This window comes from Coloeus monedula (genome assembly GCF_965178545.1).
Source record: "Coloeus monedula genome assembly, chromosome: 1".
NCBI lineage: Eukaryota > Metazoa > Chordata > Aves > Passeriformes > Corvidae > Coloeus > Coloeus monedula.
Window position 1 is genome coordinate 109,619,858 of NC_138781.1, and position 22,300 is coordinate 109,642,157.

A 22,300-nucleotide genomic window follows, 5' to 3' on the forward strand; every position below is an offset into this window, starting at 1 on the left:
AGGAAAAATAGCTCAGAAGTATCAAGTACAGTGTGTCCAGAGACACTACACAAAGCTCTTCTGTACTCACCTGCAATTCCTTAAAGACAGAGTATACAGCCATCTCTATGTTCAAAATTATTTTCCAGCTTTATTTTCAAAGTATTTTAAAAAATAATTCAATATTCATACAGTATATTAGGATAACTGTGTTAACAAAGCTGATCCAGTCATAACTAAGCCAGTGTTTGCTGTTTGCCATTTTGATTTTAAACATGAATGTTCAAGAAAGGCAGAAGTTCAAAATAATTCAAAAGAGTACTCCAGAGAACAAAGAGAGTATTTCTGACACTAGAAAACAATAAAGGCCACAGAAAACAGAACGCATACACAGAGTGGTCGGAATATTGCAGTCTTCTTTCTACTCATAATGATATCCTTAAATTCACCAACTCTCCTGCTCTCAAAGCCCTCCCCCAACATCCCAAACAGACAACTGGTTTGTTTTTAAGGATTAGCCGGAACCAATTTTTTACCCTGGAGGTCTCTTATTTCACTGTTGTTGGAAGGATAAGGGTGGGCGACTGACATTCAAGTAAGTTGAAATGTGAGCTGCAAGTCTTCACATTTTTCAGTAATAAGTCATTTTGATAGCAAAGTCCTTTTCTGAAAGGTAACTTAGATTCTGCTGGCAAAAATACACCCCAATACAACAGGGATCTCTTCTAAATCTTAGCCAACCACCTGTTAAAGTATCTCACAAAGATCTGGCTCCCAGAACTCAGATTTCAATGCAATACAGCCTACTTTATTTCAGTCTACTAGAATTACTGAGGAAAAACCTTGTCACTGCTAGTCCAAGTAAGGGTAGAAGCCCATGCCCTCCCCCGTCAAAATTTGTCACCAGTCATGTCTAGGAGCTGCATCACAAAGATCTGCAAAGAACACTTGTCCCAGCCCCTCTTGTGGCCTCTTCCTTTTATCTTCAGATCTTCCCCATGGGCCATCACATTTCCCAGCCCTAAAATATTTCAAGGAGCCAAAAGCTGGAACTCTTAGAGGGGCCCAAGGTTTTCCTCTGAAATTTAGTCAGAGTTGCCTACATAGCTCCTCTTGGCCCCTCAAAAAAATTTCACCATAGCAGAACACAATCAGGTAACTTCTGGCCCACTTTTCAGCATTCTTTTAAACATCTGGTTAACAACAACTGCTAGCATAGCTCTCTAAACTGACCAAAGTCAGTGTGAGCTCGAAAATATTTCTCACTTCGATTTATTTCAAGGGTAATTGGTGTTTTTTGCAAAGCTTGCATTCAACAAAATACTCTGTATGCATCGCTTTTAAAGAAAATATTTTATTATATTATGGGAAAAAAGCATGATCATCCAAAGTTTGTATTGTTAAAAAAATTGAAAATTTAGACAGCGTGTTGGTATATTCCGTTCCACATGGGAATGATAAGAAGACTCTATATCATTACTAGATATTGCACAGTCTGAAAGAAACAAAACAAATCACATGATCTTGGGAAACATCTCACATTATGAAAAATCTACAAAGAAAACATTAAAAAAAACCCCAACAAAACACACAATCCTTTCTTTCTACAGTAGCTTTAAGTTTATAATTCTTGGAATGACCGTATTCCACTGAAGACCATCTCAGTGACAGGAAGCTTCATTTCAGCAATCCCCTTGTGCAAATAAGATTAATAAAAAAAAAAAATAATAATAATGCAGTGAAGTCTTTTGATATCGTGTGGGTGACAATAACCACACAGCTGTTAGATCCCTGCCTGGTAAAACAAAACGGGGAAGGAGAAGGAAGGGGATTTAGGCCATAAGTTTCGCCTGCAACTCCATCTCTGCCGCCCTTTTGAGTGCAACATCCACCAGTAGCTGAAATCCACTAAAATCCTGGTTAAGGTCTGGTGGTGTTGGAGGAGGAGTGTTAAAGAGCCCACTTTGTGTGTTTGCACCAGGTCCCAGTTTAGATGCGTCCTCATGGCAGGAGAGGGCGTTATCTGTGAAGCCACCAGCCGGGGGCTGCTGCAGGTCCGTGGTCTGGCCTACATCAGCTGGCTGGCAAAAGTGGAAAGGGGCGTCTTTCAACGCAGTCACAGTCGTGTGGCAAATCACCGACGGCCGAGCCAGGACTGATCCCGGGGAAGCCGGCTTGGAAGAGGACACAGTCTTGCCAAGCGGTGCGGCAGCGGGAAGGAAGGCAGTCTCCTCCAGCAAGGGAATGTAGTTCTTTGTGCTGATGGCAGACTCCACCAGGCCACCCTCGGGAAGCTTGGTCCCTCGCCGCGAGATAGTGAACTGATTTGGGTCTTTGCCATCCTTCCTCAGCATGTCAGGTAACAGCCTGCGGCGTGCATTGATAAACCAGTTGCAGACCTGGGAACACAATGACATCTTAATTTATACCTTCATTCATTCCCAACTATGTGTCACTAGAGCGGATGGCTAGATTAATGAATCCCTCCAAGCAGTTTCCCTCACTGCATAACAAAATAGAGACCTACTGACAAGTTCTGACACGCCTGGCAAAGGCCCTTCCCTTGTCCCGGTGCTCTAGCACCAACTCCCTGCTCCTGTTACAGAAAGCCCCGGGACATCTGAAGTCCAAACTAGGGGTTTAGCTTTTAACTCTGTGCACACACATTAACCTATTGGCTATTGTTCCCTAGCTTAGGTTAATTAACAACAGGAAAACCTTTTCTCTCTGAAGAGAGCCACTCCTCCCACAAATAGTTACTGATTTTCCTTGTTCAACTGACTGTGTCGACAGACATAACATGAATTACCTCATTTAAGTTTGTCCTTGTTTAAATATCAACCAGTTTCCTGGGCGATACAAGATAGTTTATAGTTTAACGTCTTTTTTCTGTTTACTACCTAAAGGAAGTTTTCTTGATGAAATTGCATTGAGAAAATTTTACTTTATAGCCAATTATGAAATTTGCAGTAATGAATTAATATGGAAAAATAAAGCCCAGGAGTCAACAGGAGCGCTCCCTATTTAGCAGCTCCCAAAACCAAACCCTGGTTTACCCAAATTCTCATGCAGCCACCTTCCAACAACACGGGAAGCAGCAACGGTCAAAAGCTATTATACCAAAGATGATGACAGAAGATGAGAATGATGCATCCAAGGGACCTCACAGATGCCAGTGGTATCCCAGGATGAGAATCCAAACTAATCACACAAAAGCTTCACCATACCTGTACTAACACCCTTGAGTAGCTCTATCCCATATAGGTTGTTCCACTGATCTTAATGGCAGTGATCATACATATAATTATATATGTGCATGTTCTACTGGAATGAGCCTCAAGCTGCTGATTTTAGAAGTGAAGAATTACATGTTAAGTTGTGCATCTATCACCATAAAATCTCTGTTGAAAAATAAATACATTCTTCTCACAATAAATTACCTTGTACAGACACTTTATGTCTTTTGGGGCACGATTCTGCAAAAAATTAGCATGCATACTCCGATTTGTGACTGTCTGTTCTCCCAGAAAAATAATTTTATTCCCAATAAACAAAGATCATTGTAACACATCATCAATCTCTATCTCTCCTTACAAGTGCCATCAGCAAGAGAGGAGCAATAAAAAAGGAAATCTCACATGCAGTGTAAACATTTGTATCCATGACTAGACCACAGGTGAATCAAAACAGAGAACGGCTCCTTTAGAAGGGAGAACGACTTTTTAAATACCTGTAGTGTGGAAAGGTGTGTTTGTCGGGATAACAGCGCTTTTTCTTGCTCTGAAGGATAAGCATTGTATCGGTGCTCATAGAGCCAGTCCCGAAGAATCTGCACAGATTCCTTGGGCAGGTTGCCACGTCTCCGCCGTTTGCTTGAGCCAGCAGATGAGGAAAGATCCAGTGGAACATCCATAGTGTCATCATCCTCCGTTTCACTGCCTGATATTGCAACTACACCTACAATTGTAAGACAAGAACAATCAGCCTCCTAAATCCATAAACTACTCGGCTCCAGCACTGTACGGCACAGACATTTTATATCACATTAACTGTCTTTACTGTTACAGCCTCTTGAACAGGAGGTTCGTCCTGCAGCGTTAACTTGTCATGCTGCAGCTTTTCTGTCAGCTGAACAAAAAGTAGCACCAATGATCCGTTCCTAAAAGAATTCTTCTCTGCAAACCTTCGTTTTCTTGTTCCCCTGGCAACCTTTTATCTGCTGCACGTTATCAGATAGCTTCTATCTAATGAGAATATTGTCCAAGTTTGCTTGCTATGGTATGCATCCAGCGCTTTTTTCAAGGATAACTATCCAGTGGCTGGGCAAAAAGGTCAATAAGCAAGAACTTAAAACACCTAACGCAAGCAATAAGTTATTTAATTACTTCTTAACATGCTGAATTCTTTCCTACTGGGAGGGACAGGTTGTAGATTTTGAAATGACTAATTATATCTATTAAGAAAAATGAATGGAAGAAGGAAAGAAGAAAGGGAAAAACTGTTTGCCCCCACCCCTAAGGAGATTTTCACTTACGAAGGAAAAGAAAGTGCAGAAAGAGGGAAGAATCAGGTGCCTAAGAGTCCACCGGTTTATCAGGAAATGGACTCTCATTTAATTGCATTGTGTATCAAAGAACTGTGATCATTTAAATGTTCCAGTTTTTATCCTGTTTTTTCAACTTCATGGTTTTCATCTCATATTTTTATCCAAAGAAACATGTGTTCTGTGCTATGCTTATTATAAGGGCTCCAAATGTACAAGTTAACTGCATACCTTTGCCCTCCAACACAAAGGAAGGAACAGATTTCAAAATCTGACTATCCCTTTATATATCTATACCACACTACTAGTAACATGAAGCTATGTAGGTAGGTAAATCAAACAAACGAGCAAGTACTCAATAGTTAGGAAGACTACAATTCTACTCCTTTGGTAGGATACACAAGTCACTAGTTCTGTAAAACACAAAGAAAACCATGCTTTTAAGTACTCACCAGGTTAAACTCACCAGGAATTTTAGGAATCTTACAAGCTGTATACAAGTCCAAATAAGATACTACCCATGTTCAGCTTGTACAAATTAATAGTCATTTCAAGTGCACTCACACTGGCTTTCAGAAGCAGTTTTATAAACTATACTAGAAGGAAAACAAGCCCCTAATCTTTTTGTCTTTTGAACTTAGATCAGCTGGGTGAGGGAGTGGAAAGGAAGAAACTTTCTCATTCTTAACATCAAAACTAAAAACCTTGATAGTAAAAGCCAACTAAATGTCAAAAGTAAAATTTTATGTGGGCAACCACCCATAATTTAAAAATTCTATTTAAGGAAACAAAGTAAGCCCTAAATGACAAGAAGTGTACCTGTGAAAATACTAAACTATATAAAACTATGTTATATCCATAAGTAAAGGCACAGAAGGAAGTAAAGCCCTTTAAAATAACCAACCAACCACCAAAGCCTCCACCACCACACAAAGAAAGATAGAAGGTATGTCTGTGCAAGTTTTCCTTAATACTTGGCAGGAGGGTAGGGAGAGAAACAGAGAAGGACCTTTCCTCACACTTCCAAACTTCAGCCAAAGCTGACATGGTAAATTATTCTTTCCTTCCCCTTTTATGAATAGCTCGAACATCCTTAGTTTAAGTTATCCAATTTGAAATGCAGTTTTGATACACAAGCATTCCCAACAGCATGATCAATCTGCAATCTGTCTGGCATAGTTACTTCAGTAACTTACTTGGTATTGTTTTCATTCTCCCAATTGCTGATTTATGTAACTGACAAACACCAAACTAACATACCAAATTTTTCATCTGATGATTAGCTACATAAATTATCCAGTCATGGAACAGGAACAATAGGACAATATTTAAATAACCAACACAAGATAAACTCCAAATGATTTAAACAGTTTCTTAATTCATGTAGAAAGTATGTCAAAAGTTTGCTTTAAAATTATTCCAAGGAAACCACTTTGTCATAGCTTCATGGAAAGTGCTGTTATGCTTGCAACCTGGCCTGAGAACATGCCTTGCACCATGGGCTCCTGGAGCCATGAGGAGCACTTCTGAAAACAAAGATCCTGCACAGACAACAGGACAGCTCTGCAAAGCAGCTCAGCCCTTTTAAATTGAATTTAAAAACTAGCTAAAACTAGCCCATGCTATTCAGACAATGTTTTGAAGTGCGCTGTTCTTGTTTGTCAGAAACCAGAACTGTTGCAGCACTTCACTGGGTTGGGTTTTTTGTTTGTTTTTAAATATAATGGGCAGTAAGGCAAGACCTCGGAAAAGAGTGAGAGGCAAACAGCAAGGGCTGGAAACAAGAGGGAAGGAGAAACTACTCCTATGAAAAAGTTAGATGTCTAATGCTTTGCAAGCAGTATTTACATGGCATAACAAAAACGACTCCAGATACGCACCACCCAATCGGAGGTAACCTTTCCAGGATCTACCACACAACTATAAAAGAGTCCATGGACACCTCTCTGCATTTCAGAAAACTGACTTGACAGCAAAATCTCTCCTAGAACTGCTGCTTTTTTTTTTCACCTGAAGAAAAAGAAAAGTTACAAGATACTGTCAGCAAGCCGGCAGTATAAAAACATTTCTCCCTTTTCAAGCAAGATCTTTTGCTAAAGTAAAAGTTGCCATCTGACTAACAGTAACCTACCTAGCAAGAAATGAGTCACCAGCAGAGCCAGCCCTTTGACCCACTGGCTTAGTGTGTCATATTAATTGACACAGTAAGTTAGTGACACAAAGCAGGTTTTGGTTAAGCAGGAAACCCAGTAGAGTACGACTTGTGCTCATTTAAATGAGCTCATTTAAATAGCTGATCAGCCCTCTGAACTCGTGGCAGATCTCTCCAGCGCAGCACAGAGCTAGCAGCAACAGGAAGTCATGGCTAGAAATCTCGCACTACCCCAGCTGATATTTTTTACTAGAGCAGGAGCCACATTGTTGCTGTCAAGGCTCTGTTTTCATTAAAGCATTCCTGCTGATTACAACCCAGCTTTGTTTTTCCGTCTTGTTAGTAATCAGCCTATTCGCTGCTGGTTTCCTGTTTTAACAGGGCCCAACTGAAAAGGCTCCTGGCCACGCTCCATGACTGGACCATTGGCTTACTGTTATTTACACCCAGAATAAAGGCCTGTGGACACGATGAGTAGCCCCAGCTGACCTACTAATTTATTTTGTATTAAAAGAAGGCTAGGGCCAGGCTATTTTATGTCTCTTTCTAAATACATTTAATCCAAACAAAAAAAATTCCTGCTTTTATAGAACTAAAATTAAAGCAGCACAAGTTCATTTGCAGAGAGGTCTGAGAAACAACAAAAAATCCCAATCCTTCACTTCCACATCACCACTTAAAAGAGTGGTCCACGCTATTAATGACCTAAGGACTACATGATCAGCATCCCTTCTTTATAAATTACTTTATCCTCCTGGCTTCCCAGCTGAAGTCATATACATGATTGATTGCACTGTTGCATTGTATCACAGCCCAAAGACTTTACAGGTCCTCCCATAATCAGCTCAGGGAAGATTACACCTACGCTGTGGAGTCTAGGCTCAACACCCAACCGTTAGTTGACAGCTTGAAACAACGTGAGTAAAAGTACAGTGATGACTAAAGCTGATTTCAAAACAAACTACTGCCGCTTAAAAAGGCGTGCTAAAATACTTTGAAGGGGAGACAAATACTTGGAGAGGCTGAGACAAATAGTTAAGCAAATGAAAAATTTAGGCTATGAGGGGGGAAAAAAGGCACAAAAAAAAAAAAAAAAAAAAAACAACTATCCCATTGTGTCGAGGAAGAGCTTCACAGAGGAAGTGGCAGAAGCCAATTGTTATTCAAAAGAGGACAAAGTATACCACAAGGAACAATCTCTGCCCTCCACAGAGGGGATGGACAAAAATCACCTTAAAGAAAACCTCCCACCTCTTAGGGTTCTCTGAATTTCTTAAGTGAGATTTTTTTTTTTTTATGAGCACTGATAAACAGAACCAGTTCCTATTTAAGGCCCCGATCCTGTTGTAACCAAGTTCAGTAAGATTCTTCACATGTATAAACTTGAGCACATGCCTGTGCCTTTGCGAGACTGTGTTCTAAATCAGCTCATTAACAAGCCAAATAGGTTCCATGTGATTGCTATCACGTTATTATTTGTAAATGAAACTATCTATAGAAGAGTCTTGAGGTTTAAATCCACAGTCTGCTAGCTTAAAAAAAAGCATAAAAAAAAAACCAAACAAAAAAACCCTCAACAAAACTAACCAACAACAAAAACACAGCATCACAGACAAAAAATTTAAAACTCGAGACACATACAAAAATAACCTAAAATATAATGCAAATTTTAAAAACAACGACAACAAAAAATAAATTAGTTTAAACTTATTCATAAGTGGCAAAGAACTACAAGGATACAGAAGGGAATTTCCAATAAAAAAAACCACCTCTTTCCTCTGAATGAGTTTCATAATTGAGGAACCAGCCTATTTGTTTTCCTCTGTACTTTACAGCTTGCACTCTATTACTTCTAAAGCAACTCGACTTGGCTGTACTATACTTTTTTTCGTCTAAACGCGATTTTTCTAGGAGTGCAAGCAAGAAATCTGTAACAAAGTCACTCTTTGAAACTTCTTGAAAGAGCTTCAAATGCCAGGAGGTCACAAATAAGTACAAGCCCAACCTTTATTAAAACAAAGGCACCCTAGCCCTAACATCTTTTTAAAAGTTTCCGCCTTTGTCTCCTCACCTTTTAATTTGTGCCACGCAAACCCCAGGCCCATGGCCCCTCTCAAAAGTTCTCCCTCCCGCCTGTCACCTTTCATTGTTTCCATTGTTCCAGCCCAGGATTTGCAATCCTCAAAGCAGAGCTTACACACACACTCTCACACACAAAGCCCTACACATGCATACCTAGAAACTACGTCAGCGTTTTCCACACACATTTATTTCGGGGGTGGCAAGAACAACAGTTGAAAGTGCAGGGAGTTTGGTATTTCACCAACCAGCCGCTGCCCTCGGGGAGAGAAGTCTGAACAATGGAAGCAACAGCAGACAGGAAACCAGCTCACCACTGCTGAGCAAATAGGCAGCATAGGAATGTCCTAAAAATAACTGGGCTAAATTAATTCAGCGAAACTATATTAAAAAAAAAAAAAAAAGGCGGGGGGGGGGGAAACAAACCACAAACTGCTCCCAATAGGGTGAAGACTCTCGACCTACCTAAGACGGCTGAAACATTTAAAAGCTAGCGCTGCTGCTGTCTCTGGGCACAGGGACTGAGCTCGGCGCGCAGCTCCGGCTGTGACTGGGATCAAGCCCCACTCCGCTCCCGCAGGACGCTGCGCTCCTCAACACCACCCTGCCTGCTCTTTAAACTTCGCCTTTGTAGCTCAGTTCCCTTTGTGTGCGCTCCTCTTAGCCGAGTGGCATGTCCAAAAAAAACTTCTGACGAGGGCTACAAACCATATTAGCACACACCATGTCTGCAACAGCCCAATGATTTCACGAACTACATATGCATTAATTGCTCCAAGGATATTAACAATGAGAGAGGCTGCTTTACTACAGAGCCGCAGGAATGCATAATAGGGGGAAAACAGCACAACTCTGGAGTACTGAACATGCGCACTGCTCCCCTCTAACCCTCCACTTCGGAGCATTTAATGGTCTTTGAATGCAAAACACCCTTCAGCCACACCGCCGACTGGCAAATCGCAACTGAACAGACACTGCTTTGCTATGAACTTCTTCCCAGCCAGCGCAGGAGCGTTAGATCCGAAAGCACGCTCCGCGTCTTTGTGGCCAAGCACTAATTTAAAGGCACTTAAAGCACCACGAGCGCGATGAGTAACGATCCTCTAACTGTAAAGTTTGGCTGTTTGGAAGTGAACACAAAGAAAACTTCAACAGCCTTATGGTTACGGGGGGGGGAAGTCTCCCTCCTTTTAACCCTGAGTCAAAACTTTTGTACTTCTTGTTTCGTTCCCCTGTTTTAAGGGATAAAAGGAAGAAAAGGCTTCAACTTTCAGCAAAACAAGGCGGTCGAGGGCGTGGAAGGCGTTTGAAGCCCTCCCGCCGATGCCCCCCCACGCCTTAGCCCCACGCTGCCGTCCCCGCGAACAAAGAGTTGCCGGACGGCCCCGCTTTCCTCGCCCCAAGTTGGGAAAACCACCCGCACCCTCGTTCCCCTCGCAGGAACGGTGGGGTTCGGTGTGGAAAAGAGTTGAAAAGTGTTTTACGGGAGGGCAGGGGGAAGAGGCTCGACGGAGGGGGCGAGAACAAAAGTTGGCGGAGGACACGAGGCAAACGGCTGGACATGTTTTTGACAGGGAGCCAGCGGCGCAGAGAGACGGCCGCCTCCAAACAACAGCCCCGCATGTTTTGTCTGGGAGCAGAGCATCCACTGCAATCTTCCACGGGATACAGGCCAGGGGGTGGGGGGGGGGGGGGGGAGGGGGGACACACGGGGGACAAAACGGCCGAGAAGGCAAAGGGACTCCGGCTGGCTTAGCGACAGCCCCCCCTTCCCCCTTCCACCCCGGGTAGGGGCGCGGGGCACCCCGCTTTGTCCCAGCACCCCATCACAACTACCTTTTTTACTTTTCATCTTGATCGCGAGGACCGAGCCGATCGCCGGACACCCCACGCACCGACCCAAGTTTTTCTCCCTTCGCCGGACGCTGCTTTCCCCCTTTAAGCTCGGCGAGGAGGAGGAGGAGGAGAAGGTCGATGAAGAAAGAAGAAACACCGCCGCGGAGCCAGGCGCCCGGTCCGCGGCCGCGCTGCTGTCAGCGGGAGCCGCAGGGCTCTGCCTCCCCAGGGGCTTTCTGGTGCGGCCGGGGTGGGCTTCCCTCCCCCCTTCCCTTTGTTCCCTTCTGCTGGCGATTGGCCCCGGCCTGTTAAAGTGAGGAAATGCACGGGAGAGAAAGGTACACAGCGCCCGCCCTCCCCCACCTCCCCGCAGTGAGTACGGGAGAGTAACCGTGCGCTGCACTGGCACTCGCGGCGGCGGCTGCCTCCTCCTCCTCTCTCCTCCCTCCCCTCCCGGGTGTTGAGGCTCTGTCAGACGGGAGGGGAGGGACCGGCCGGAACGGGGGGGTGTCCGCCCGTACCCGCTCGCTCATGCACACACAACAGCAGCGGCGGGGGGAGCTCTCCGTGCCTCCCGCTCCCTCGCCTTTCTTCCAGGCAGACGTTTGATCATTAAACTGGAAGGAGGAGAAGGAAGAGGCGGGGGTGGGGGGGAGATTTTGACAGCTGCCCTTGACTAGCCTCCTCCTGTTGCTGCCGGACGAACCACCCACTCCTTCGCGTGAATAGAGGAGAAGAAAGGAGAGTACGTACGGCAGGGGAAGGAAAGGAGCCTTCCAAAGACCGGCGCCCCCCTCCCGACAGCCGAGCGACCCGGTCGGCGGGGGCTGTTCCCCCCCCATCCCCTGTCGTGCTGAAGGAGCCCCGCCTGGCTGGTGCTGGCCACGCACACCCCCCACCCACCCCCGCGGGGAAGGCGAGCCCCGTTTCTGCGGTTATTTTTACATCAGTTCGTAAAAGGTTGTTTTTCTCCCCTTCGGTTCCCCCCCTCCCCAGCCCGGTAGATTTTGCTGCGGCACATGATCGCAGCTGTAAAAGAGAGAAGTCTCACAGCTTGACTCATCCCTCTCGGGCGAGCACGCTCTGCAGCAGCAACAGTTTCTTTTCCTTTGGGATGGGAAACGTGGGACCCGCCAGCAGCTCGCTCCAACTTCCTTGCGAGCGTGACGGGGTGGAGAGGTCTCCCCCGGCACAGGCGGCCTTAGCGGCGGGTCCCGGCACTCCCCCCCCCCCCCCCCGCCTCCCTGACAAAACCAGGTTAAAAAAAAAAATCAAAAGTGCAGAACACCCAACCGCGGTCTGAAGTGTCACGGGCAAAGGTTTCGGCGTGGAAAGTAAAAGAAGCTGCCTGGCCGCGGAGCAGGCGTGCGGGTGCGGCGTGCATTTATTCCACGGGAGCGTGTTTGTGTCACTCCCGCACCGGCACGTGCGGGGCTGTTCCCGGCCGGGCAGACGCGGGGGTGAGCAGCAGGCGCCTTAAACGTCTGATGAAATAATGGATTCCTACGGCAGAGCAGGGATCATTCCCTCCCCACCACCCTACACCCCCCCGGCGGCGCAGGCATCCGCACAAATCCGCATTCATTGCACAAGAGAAGCAACAGCGTTTTAACAGAAAGCCCTCCCCGAGTACCTTGTAACTATTTTTATGTGGCGTAATTACAGCGGGAGATAAAACAGCTGTTACATCGCGAACGGGGGATGTGTGATGGGGGAGGGCAGCTGGTGAGTCACGCCACTTAACAAGGACTCAGTGTCGGCTGCTCTGCGGGGCCGGAGGTTCGCTCCAGGATGGGTGACCCTTGAGCGGCTGCTGGGCGGCGTGTCCGGCTGTCGGTCAGCGAGGCGGGCCGGGCGCGGCACACTGACTGACTGACTGACTGACTGACTGACTGACGGGCGGACGGCGCCGCGGGCCAGCGCCGCGCCAGGCGGGAGCTTGTGCGGTCCGAGGTCCCGCCGGCGCCGCGCAATCCGGGCCATTGCCCGCCGGCCGCGTGCCCTCCGCCCGCCCTTCCCGCCGCCTTCCCCCTCCTTCCCGCCGCGGCATCGCCGGCTGAGTCCAGGGGGTGCGAGAACTCGGTGCTGCTGCCCCGCGTGGTGTCAGCCCGGGAGGACGAGGCTCGCTCGGGACCGGTGTTTTCACCCGAGCCATGCCCCCGAGGGACTGGTGGCTCAGGGGCGGGGGTTGTGCGCGCACGCCGCCGTATGGCTTTATTTTGGCCTTTACTGTTTTGTTTTTGTTGTGGAAAAGCTCTGCTTCCCAGCTGTGAGGGCTGGCTCTTCGAACTGCTTGTTCCGAGCGTCCGGGCAATGGTCATGCCAAAAAAGCAATTATGGGAAGTTAACAAAAGACACGTCAAGGATTCAAAGAGATTTCCCTCTCTCCGAGCCGCCTCACGCCTGCTCATTGTCCTTGGGACCGCCGGCAAATCTGTGAAACTAGCTCTTCCCTCTCCTTATTTTTCTCCTTTCTTTTTTTTTTTTTTTTTCTTAGAGGTTTGTTTGAGTTGTTTGGGTTTTTTTCTTCTTCTTTGGCAAGGTCATTTTTATAAGGAGAAAAATAATAAAGATTTATTTTCACACTGAGCTTAAGTTACCTTTTTTTTTTTTCCTTTTTAAGAGCTTTAGATACAGCCTTTCTAGGAAAAGATCAATTTCGACTTTGCGTGGCAGCTTTTTAGCTAGTAGGAGTAGGCACTGGACCAGTGGGTGTTCTTTCCTAGCTCCCGTGGTAGAAAATGTGTGGAGAGGCATTGTTTTGAAACAAGTTACTCCATGGATGCAAGTATGGAGGGGTATACCCATAGCTGGGACCGATGGGAAAGACTGAAAGTGGGTTTGTGCAGTTCACGTTGAGGTTGTTGCCTGGGGCAATATCTCAGGTTTGTCCACAAGTTTTGGCTGCCTTTACCACCTGAAAATTCTTGATACGTGTTCTAGGTGGTAGTGGGTTAAAGTTTGCAAGAAAGTGGTGCAGTGGAAGAAAACCCCCACAACTTTCTCTGCCTGTAAAGCTTCAACACACCTGAAACAAGGCTGTACCTAAAAGAAGGGCAGGTGATTTGCCTCAGCTCAAGTCTAATGGATAGATCAATTTGATTTTATAACAAATGACCTGGTGGCCTGCAGGATGATCATGTGTCTAAGTACTGGCTGCTGCTTGCAAGCAGAAGTAGAAAGTATGGAAGACAATATGTAACTTTCTGCAGTTTTTATTTTCCCTTCGTGTGTTCGTGAGGCTGTGTTTTTAGAGTTACTTAATGTGCTGGAGCTGCATCAGCACTGTTAATTGTATCTCACAAGCAGTTCAAACTGCTTCACACTGAGCAACTTTGGCATCTGTGCAGCTCCTTGGGTAGGTAGTGGTGTACATGTGCATCAAGATATGTCTGTGCCAACAGGTTGGAACAGCTTGGTTTAGCTGGAGCAAGTTCAGCTCTGTCTGGACCCATCTGCACAGACATGCTGTAAGTGTTTGTAAAACTGGATTCCAAAAGGGAGAGAAATTAAACTGGAGGGGCTAGATTTTTAATTACTCTGTGATTGTCCAATGTCATAGGTTTATCAGTTTTCAGTGGTGGTGTGCACATGTTTCTGTCCTGTCACACTGCCACGCGTGATACCTTGCACAGCTCGTTGTATGTTTCTTACTTTGCCAGTGCTTTGCTTTGAGGTGCTGGGACTATGTTTGCCTAACTGCTGAAGTCTCCAAGGCAATGTTTTGAGCTTAGAAACTATTAAAGGAAGTACTCTGGGAAACCAGGACCTAGGCAAATCAGGCTTGTGGACGTTTGTAATCTTGGTCTTTTTATTCCAGTTTCCCATTTATAAACTAGATAACATTTTACTCCCCCCACTCCCCCCCCTCCATCCCCGAGGTTGTTATGAAAATAAATCCATTGACACTCAGATGTCATTTAAATGTGTGTGATGACATTTATTAAATTGTAGTCAGAACAGAATTAAGTAGCACAGAGTTAAGCGTGTTATGCCTATGACAGTAAGAATAAAGCAATGCAACAGGTGAATAAATCTGTGCATGGAAAAACAGGAATCACTGCTGTAGGTCACAGCTATTCTTCACCATTTCTAATCCATGATGTTGACTAGTTTCAATGTATCAGAGGAAAAGGAGAGGCTACAGAAGAGAGATGTGAGGTAATGTTTTCCAAAAAATGTCCCATCCAAGTTTTTAATAGTTCCATACAAGCACTGGAGGAACAGTTTAATAGAACTTCAGATTTTATTACTGACCTAGCCATATAGTCTTTATACTGGTATAAAAGTTTAATATCTTCATAGAATTAAAACTTTGTAATGGCATTTGGTGGCAGAGTAGCACGCTGAGTTGTGAACTACATAAGAATGCATTTCTTTTCATTTTTTTCTTACCTATTTCTTTTAATAGCCTATTGTGCTTTGAAACAAACAAAAAAAATCCTACAAAAATTCATGTTTTGGTACCATTCATTATTTTATATACTTTCAGCATGACACTCTTTTGACAGAAAATTTGTCACTCTTTTCCTATGAGAATTACTCCCAACTTTTGCTCATTGCCTTGGTTTTGTCCCAAGTGTATTTAATCCTACAGTATTTGGTTTTTCACTAGAGGTGACTTATGCTGCTTGCAGTATTTCAAACAAGCTTATGCCTCTGATTAGAATATGTATGTATTTGATATTACTTACTCCCTGACCTATTTTTTATGGAATCCAGCATGTTAGGCTTTATCTTTGGCTGCTGCTGTGTACTGAGTGGGGGGCTCTACCAGCTTTGGAGGTTATATAGCTTGTTTGAAGTTTCTCTTCTGCATGATTTCATATCGGTGCTGAATCTTTTGTCATTGCATTGTTCACTCATGTAACAGAAGTCACGCTGAACTTACTCACAGATCTCCCTTTACCCAAATACATTTTTTATGTCTGCAGACTCCATCACTATTCTTTACCTGTCCCCATTTCTCCCTCTCTCACTAGTCAGAGTTATTATGTTAAAAAACACTGGACTAAGTAGAGGATGCAGAAGTACCCTGCTGTCAACCTTTTTCATAATGAAAAAAAAAAAAATTAATCTTACAGTTTGGATTCACTTACTCCAACCAGATATTCATCCATGACACTTGTTTGCCTTTTTTCCCTAGCAGTATCTTAGTTTCTCCAGTAGCTCCTTGCACGGAACTTGTATTAACATCTTTTTAAAATCTGAATAAATTATATCAACTGGCTGTACTCTCACAATTAGAGCTCCCTTTGCCACCTTTGTGCAAGGGCAGAAAGGGTAAATCTAAGTCATGAAGACAATTCTAAGATTTCAGAATTTCTGCATAATAGACTCTGCAACCTGAACACACTTTTTACTTGTTTTCTGTGTGCATTCTTGTGGTTATCAAAGATCAAGCAAGAGCAAAAACCTCAGGAATTCTTTACATAGACTCATAATGATTCCTGACTGGTACAGCATCATGTTTGCAAGCTTTTGGTTCTCAGCAAGGACTCTAGGATGCACTCAAGGTAAGGGGTAGCACTTAGGATCCCTGATGAGGACCAGCTGCTGGAGTGATCTGCGCTTGCCACTGGGGTTTTCAGACATTTACTGGCAAAGAGGAGGAATGGCTGCTCTGGCAGGTTGTAGTGCTGTCTCTCTCTGGGGCCTCCTTCAACAATTCCCTGTGCCAGCCCTTTGCTCCCTCATCTACACAGGGCCCTCCCCTATGTCTGCATTTAGTGCATAAGCATATGGAAATAGAATAGTAGTATTAGTGTAGAGACAAGTATAAGTATGTTCAGTGATGTTAGTTATGATTATAAGACAGTGCAGAAACCTCCTAAGTAGTGTAATCACTTTCACTCTGAGACTAAAATCTGTGTAGCTTCCTCTGGGAAGTGGTTTGTGAAACTTGCACTAATGTAAATGAAGTTTTGTTTTCATAGTTTGAAGACAAATCCCTGTGTAAAATTAAAGATTAAAAACCAAAAAAGTGAGTTGTAAATTTAATCTTGCTTGGAGTTAGAGTCTTCCCTTTCAGGTTTTAGCTTAAAAGTACAGGAACAGACCTCATGTACTCCTTTCAGTGACGCAGAAGTTATAATTTCTGTCTACCACAGGCACATCTCATAACTGCTTTGTCCTCTTGTCTAAGAGGGGTGCTCTGGCTCTGTTTTCTTTTGTAGTACACAAGTGAGTATAACAAGATCAGCATGACAAATGGCATGATGTTGACAATCTCGGCTTAGCTCAAAAACTTGGGGCATGCAAGGAAACAGATCCCTCTTTCCTGAAATTCGAAACTGTGGATGCAATTTATGCAATCAGGTTTTGCTTATCTGTAAGAAGGCAAGCAGGTAAATCAGGTACAGCTGACCCAAAAAAAAAAAAAAAAAGGTAGTTTTAAGTTGTTTTGTTTTAATTGTGGGATGCCTAACTTGCTTTTACCATAAACTGATGGTGCATACTGAAGGAAGACAAGGCAGGAGGTTTACTGCAAGACACCCAAAACAAGAGTGACCTTGCTTAGCTGACTTAGTCTAGTATTTAGTTGGACAATCTCCACTTAGGGCTGTGCATCAGCAAACTATATCTAACTGTACAAAAATCACTGTATAAAGCAACAAAAACAAAGCCTAAAGGTTATCTGCACTTGCTAGCTAGTATTTTTTTCGGGGTAGAATATTAATTTTGAACAAAATAACTATTTTAAAAGAATAATAGCTGCATCTGGGCACTTTTATTCTGTTTAGTGTAGTCTGCTCTAAAGGAAATAACATTATGGCTAGCCAAATATTTGCTTGGTTGAGTCTACACTTAAAGTTTGTTTTGTTTTTTAAGAATTGTATTTCAGGAACATTGTCTCTGAAGTTATTTCTGTCCTTACAAGACAAGGTTAAATTTGACTTCCAGAAGGATAAAAAATTTAATGGTAGTGAATAAAATATACACTAATTGCCTGGTAGAAGAATAAATGATATCACTAGTTTAAAAGAAAAACCTAACTTGGAATATTTGTTATACCTGTGAACCCGAAGGAAGTAGTAGAATCACATCTTAATACTTTGGGAAATAGCAAGTTTTTGCTAAAGACACACTGTCACCATTTCCTGTCACTGGGGTGAAAGGTTTATGTAGGAAATAAGAGTGCCTTCTGGGACTGCAGAATTTCCATGCCTTTTTAGCAGAATGTAAATGTGGGTGTTATTTATGAGGTATAATAGTACAGAAAAAACTGTTCAGGTACATAACCTCTTGTTCAACAAAGATTGAAAGGGATTCAGACTAATTAAAAAACAGTAGGATTTTATGACAGGTCACTGTTAAATTGAATTTAAAATATATATACTGAATTTTAAAAAGCTTTTACTGCTGTCTCTGCTGTACCTGCTCTGAATATATTCTGGGAGCTTTGTTTTCAAAGTTGTCTGATTTGTACACCTATAGGTTTTGCATCCACTTGATTGTTTTTGCTGCTGTTATTGTTTTGTTAATTTTCAGTGTTACACAGTTTAAAATTAGTGCAACTGTAGAGTTGGAGATTAACTTTTTACAAGGACTTGTAGTGATAGGACAAGGGGGAATGGCTTTCAACTGAAAAAAGAGCAAGTTCGATTAGATATTAGGAAGAAGTTCTTCAGTATGCCTGTGGTGAAACGTGGAACAGGTTGCCCAGAGAAGCTGTGGAAGCCTCATCCCTGGAAGCGCTCAAAGCCAGGCTAAATGGGGTGTTGAGCAATCTGGCTTTATGAAAGATGTTCCTGTGCATGGCAGGGGGATTGAAACTAGATGATATCTAAGGTCCCTTTCAACCCAAGCCATTCTGTGGTTTTAAATGCAAACAGAATATTCTTGCAGAATTATGGATGTGTTAGTGAGATTGACTGACCAGTCAAATTTACAGCCTTATGGGACAGCTTCTTCAATTGAACATATAAATAAGCTGTTAATGTTATAATTTACAGAGCATTTCTGTCCGTTGAAAAGTTTCAGTGCCTGCTTGAGAGGCTCAGCCTAAAGGAGCACGTTTGTAGAATTAGGGATTACTGTATCTGTTTTATGAGTGATAGTAGTGAGCTGATCTTTTCAGCTGGGTGAAAAGGATGTTTGATGACAAAAGACAGGAGTTAAGTTTTCACTGCCGGAAGAAGTTGTGCAAGGTTTTTCAAGTGACAGGTACCGGGTGTGGCATCCACTACCTTTCTATAAAACCCTAGACACAGCCTGAGGCCTTAGTCTCCTTCAGGCAAATGCATGTTGTGATGGTTTAGGACTGACTGCCTGCCTGCAGTTATGATTTAGGGCACCAAGGAAGATCACTAAACCTGCATGTGGCCCATACAAGAGGGAACATTACGAGGTAACAAGAGACTGAGAGACAGTCTAATGAAAGTATTTTCATCAAGGTTTTGCTGGTTTTTTGGAGTGGATCACATCAGTTGGATGGGGGCTTCTGCTCCTTCACCCTCAGTACTTTTTCTCCTAAGGAAAATGTCAGTTGTCAGTGCTTGATTTTGAAACCCCAAACATGAATGTTTGCAGACAAAGGAGGTTTGGGCAGAGGAGAGAAATGGGAATGCATGCTGTTTTTTGGTGGTGCTGACATTCTGAGCCTGCATGGAGCTTTCTGCTCTCTGTGTATATTAACTATTAAGACACTAAAATCTATGTTTTTCTGCTTCCCATTGCAGTTAAGAGGTGTAGTAAGAGCTACCATCCTACTACAATCAAATATTAGAATCTGTTATACTTACTCCACCTCTGTACCCCTCATGAAGTGTAACAAAATGTGATCAGTCCAAGTAGGGTTATTTGCCTCCTGAGGAGCTGGAATTGAATCACCTGAATGCTATCAGTCTTATGACTTGCCTGACTTGAGCTGTTCAGAGATAAACCTCAAATGTGGAACTGTTTGATTAACTGGTTAATCCTGAAAAGTGTAGCAAAAGGCAACAGCCTTTCGAATGCCTTTCAGTCTTTCTGTTGTTTGCAATTTTGCAAGGTGCTAATTGTCTTACCTGTGCCATCTATTTCAGTCTCTTGCAAATGTGCCTGCAGGCACAAAATCTAGGAAAGCTGCTTGTAGCAAGGTTCTGGCTAGCATTTGTGTTCTTAAATTCATGCTAGTTTAAGACTGACTAACTTCTCCTTCGAAGACAGAACCTTTTAGCCTTCAATGTAACCAAAAATGTTTAAAGTTTAAAAAACCCCTTACATATTTTTGACTTGTTGGCTGAAAAGTAATTGATATTGTACCAATGTGTGTGTTCTCACTCATTTCACTAGAAAAAACTGCTTCCTGGTTCAGTATTAGATAAATCATGTATGCCCACAGTAAATTATAGTGGACACAGAGCACTATATAGCTGTATACTGTCAAATTGTTAACCTACATCTACCTAGTCATTGTTATCATAATGTGCTCAAGTCATGCTAAAATACAGAAGTGCCCACCTGTGAGTGATTGTCGTGTGGGTAACAGGAGCCATGTGCCATGAGCAGGGCATTTTTTTCGTTTCCCGCTTTGAACTGAAGTTTTTTATCTGATTCTTTAACACAAACCACATATTTGAGAGAGACAAAGATAAGGATTATCACTGTCACATTATGTAAATGACAGTACTCTTGGCTTGGTGATTAATCTGGTGGTAGTAAGCATAATCTGCCAAAATGTGATTTTTCAAATTGTTTGGTGTTTAGAAGTGGAATAGCTTTACATTGAATAAAGATTAAAACTCTAACAGCTATTTTGCATTCCGGATAAGAGTGCTGAATGACTTTGTTACTCAGTATTTTTTTTTAATGCAAAAGTTTAAAGCTTGTTCTATGCTCTAGAGATCAAGTACTGTGAGAAAACTGCTGTTAAGTTGAAAACTTTCTTATAGTGCTGTACTGTTTCTTGCTGTACTTCATAGTAACAACGTTAATTTATATAGTGTCTTGGTATGAAAACATGATAATTGATCCTACCAAACGAAGAGAATAATAACATGGAATGTATTTATCTCATATTCTTTGCTGCCTTAATATACCCAGCACTTCACACTGATACTGCTCTGTTTGTATGGATATGTTCTGAGCTAACAAATATGCATGTGCTTCTGAATGTATATATATGCAATACAATAACCTCTCCCAAGCTTCACTGTTGGTGTAAATCTTTGAAGAAAATACAAAGCAGACGACATTAAGCACTGTTTGCATACACCTGTGTAAATATGCACACAATGCTGTTAGTTATTTATATTCCTTGTTGTCTTACTACACTAATAATGATAATAATGCACGTCCAGATGGAAGATACTATTCTGCAAATTTGGTAACAATAGTATTATTTTTGGAAGGCTTAATGAATGGAATGCCTAGCAGAAATGATCGCTCTGGTGTGTGTGTTGTGCCAATGTCTGCTGGGAAATGATAAGCCTCTGTAAAAGTTCTCTGTAGACTGGCCAAAATTTAAGTCCTGTCCAAGTGACACATGCCATGCTAAATTAACTCTGAGCACTGGTAACAGTATGATCTTGTCATTGTGGCATTCCTGCTTCACTAACTAGCAAGATGTAAGGCTTAGTGTTGATGGAACACTGCACTAATACAGCCATACTACTTTTCACTCTCAAACCAACTTTAGACTTTCATGTCCACATACCATCATGTTACACATGACAATTGCTAAGAAAGTCATGCTGATGATTATTTTCAGCAATAGCACCTTCTGTTAAGTGGCTAAACGATTTATTAACTGCTGCTTCAGAAATACAATGTCCCTGACAGAAATGTCCATTATCCTTCAAAAGTATAAAATTCAGTACAAGATAAGACTTGTTGGTGGCCCAGTGTCAGGAGCAGTTTAAGGCAGCAGCAAGGCAAGCAGGTGTTGGTGAAGATAGATAAGCAAAAGACCACCTGGGACTCTGAACAAATGGGGGACTCAGCATTACTCAAGTGGCCACAGTTGGGGTTTAGATGGTCTTACGGATTTTGAAGTGAGACTTTGGCCTAACTCAGATTCATGGAAAAACTTCCATGGACTTCTGTGAGGCAAGGTGCTATAACTTGTAGTTCTGCTAGCATTCAAAGATGCTACACTTCTCATTAATTTAATTTCTGCAGTATGAAAGGACCTGACCAGCAAATTAATAAAGTGTAACTTGCTTTGACAGAGCCAGAGGGAGATATAAAAGAAATATACCGGAGACAGAAGAATGAGATGTGCAGCAGAAGAAACAGTGAGGCTGCCCATGAATGCCTGGTGATGGCATATTGTGCTTTGCTGTCAGTCTGTTGACTCATGCACATTTCAAAAGAGCTCTCAGGGGAGCCAGTTACAAGAGTTGAGTAGCTGCCTGATGCATTGTAAATCACGGCAGTACATTTTTTTTTGTTTGGATGGGCCTTGAGTGTGCCTAGTGCTGTTCTGAAACAGCACCTGATGGCACTGGAACTTGGGAATTTCAGTAAAAGTGGGGCAGAGGGAGAAGGAAAACCTGCCTTTCAGATGGGATCAGTCAGAGCTGCTTCATTGTTGGTGTTCTTTAACATAGTGTGTTGCTCTTGTTCAGAGCTGAGAATGCAGCAGCAGCAGCAGCCATGAGCTTCCTGGAAGTTGAATAGAGATGAAACCAAAAAGCTTAGTGTGGTCTATCTCCATGGCCTGTCTCAGGGAAGTTGTACCCGTAAGACTTTGTCAGAAAACAGGGCAAAGGCTTCAGAGGGTCAGG

The 22,300-nt window shown here is 43.1% G+C and overlaps 1 protein-coding gene across 2 annotated transcripts; it reads right to left on the reverse strand.

The window, feature by feature from the left end:
• Positions 1-942: 942 nt before the first annotated feature.
• TGIF1 (TGFB induced factor homeobox 1) lies at positions 943-11,133 on the reverse strand. Of its 2 annotated transcripts, none has more exons than XM_082288351.1 (3): positions 10,590-11,133; positions 3,710-3,936; positions 943-2,378 (listed from the first exon to the last, which is right to left on the reverse strand). In XM_082288351.1, the coding sequence occupies exons 1-3, from the start codon at positions 10,603-10,605 to the stop codon at positions 1,812-1,814; spliced, it is 810 nt and encodes a 269-aa protein (XP_082144477.1). In that variant the 5' UTR covers positions 10,606-11,133; the 3' UTR covers positions 943-1,811. The 2 variants fall into 2 exon arrangements, with proteins under 2 accessions (XP_082144477.1, XP_082144478.1); XM_082288352.1 differs by having other exon boundaries at positions 6,403-11,133.
• Between the last annotated feature and the right edge of the window lie 11,167 nt (positions 11,134-22,300).

Excerpts from the sequence above, each read along its gene's own strand:
- TGIF1 (XM_082288351.1), bottom strand. Across the intron at positions 2,379-3,709 it reads CACACCTTTCCACACTACAG|GTCTGCAACTGGTTTATCAA; the intron begins GTATTTAAAAAG and ends TTGTGTTCCCAG.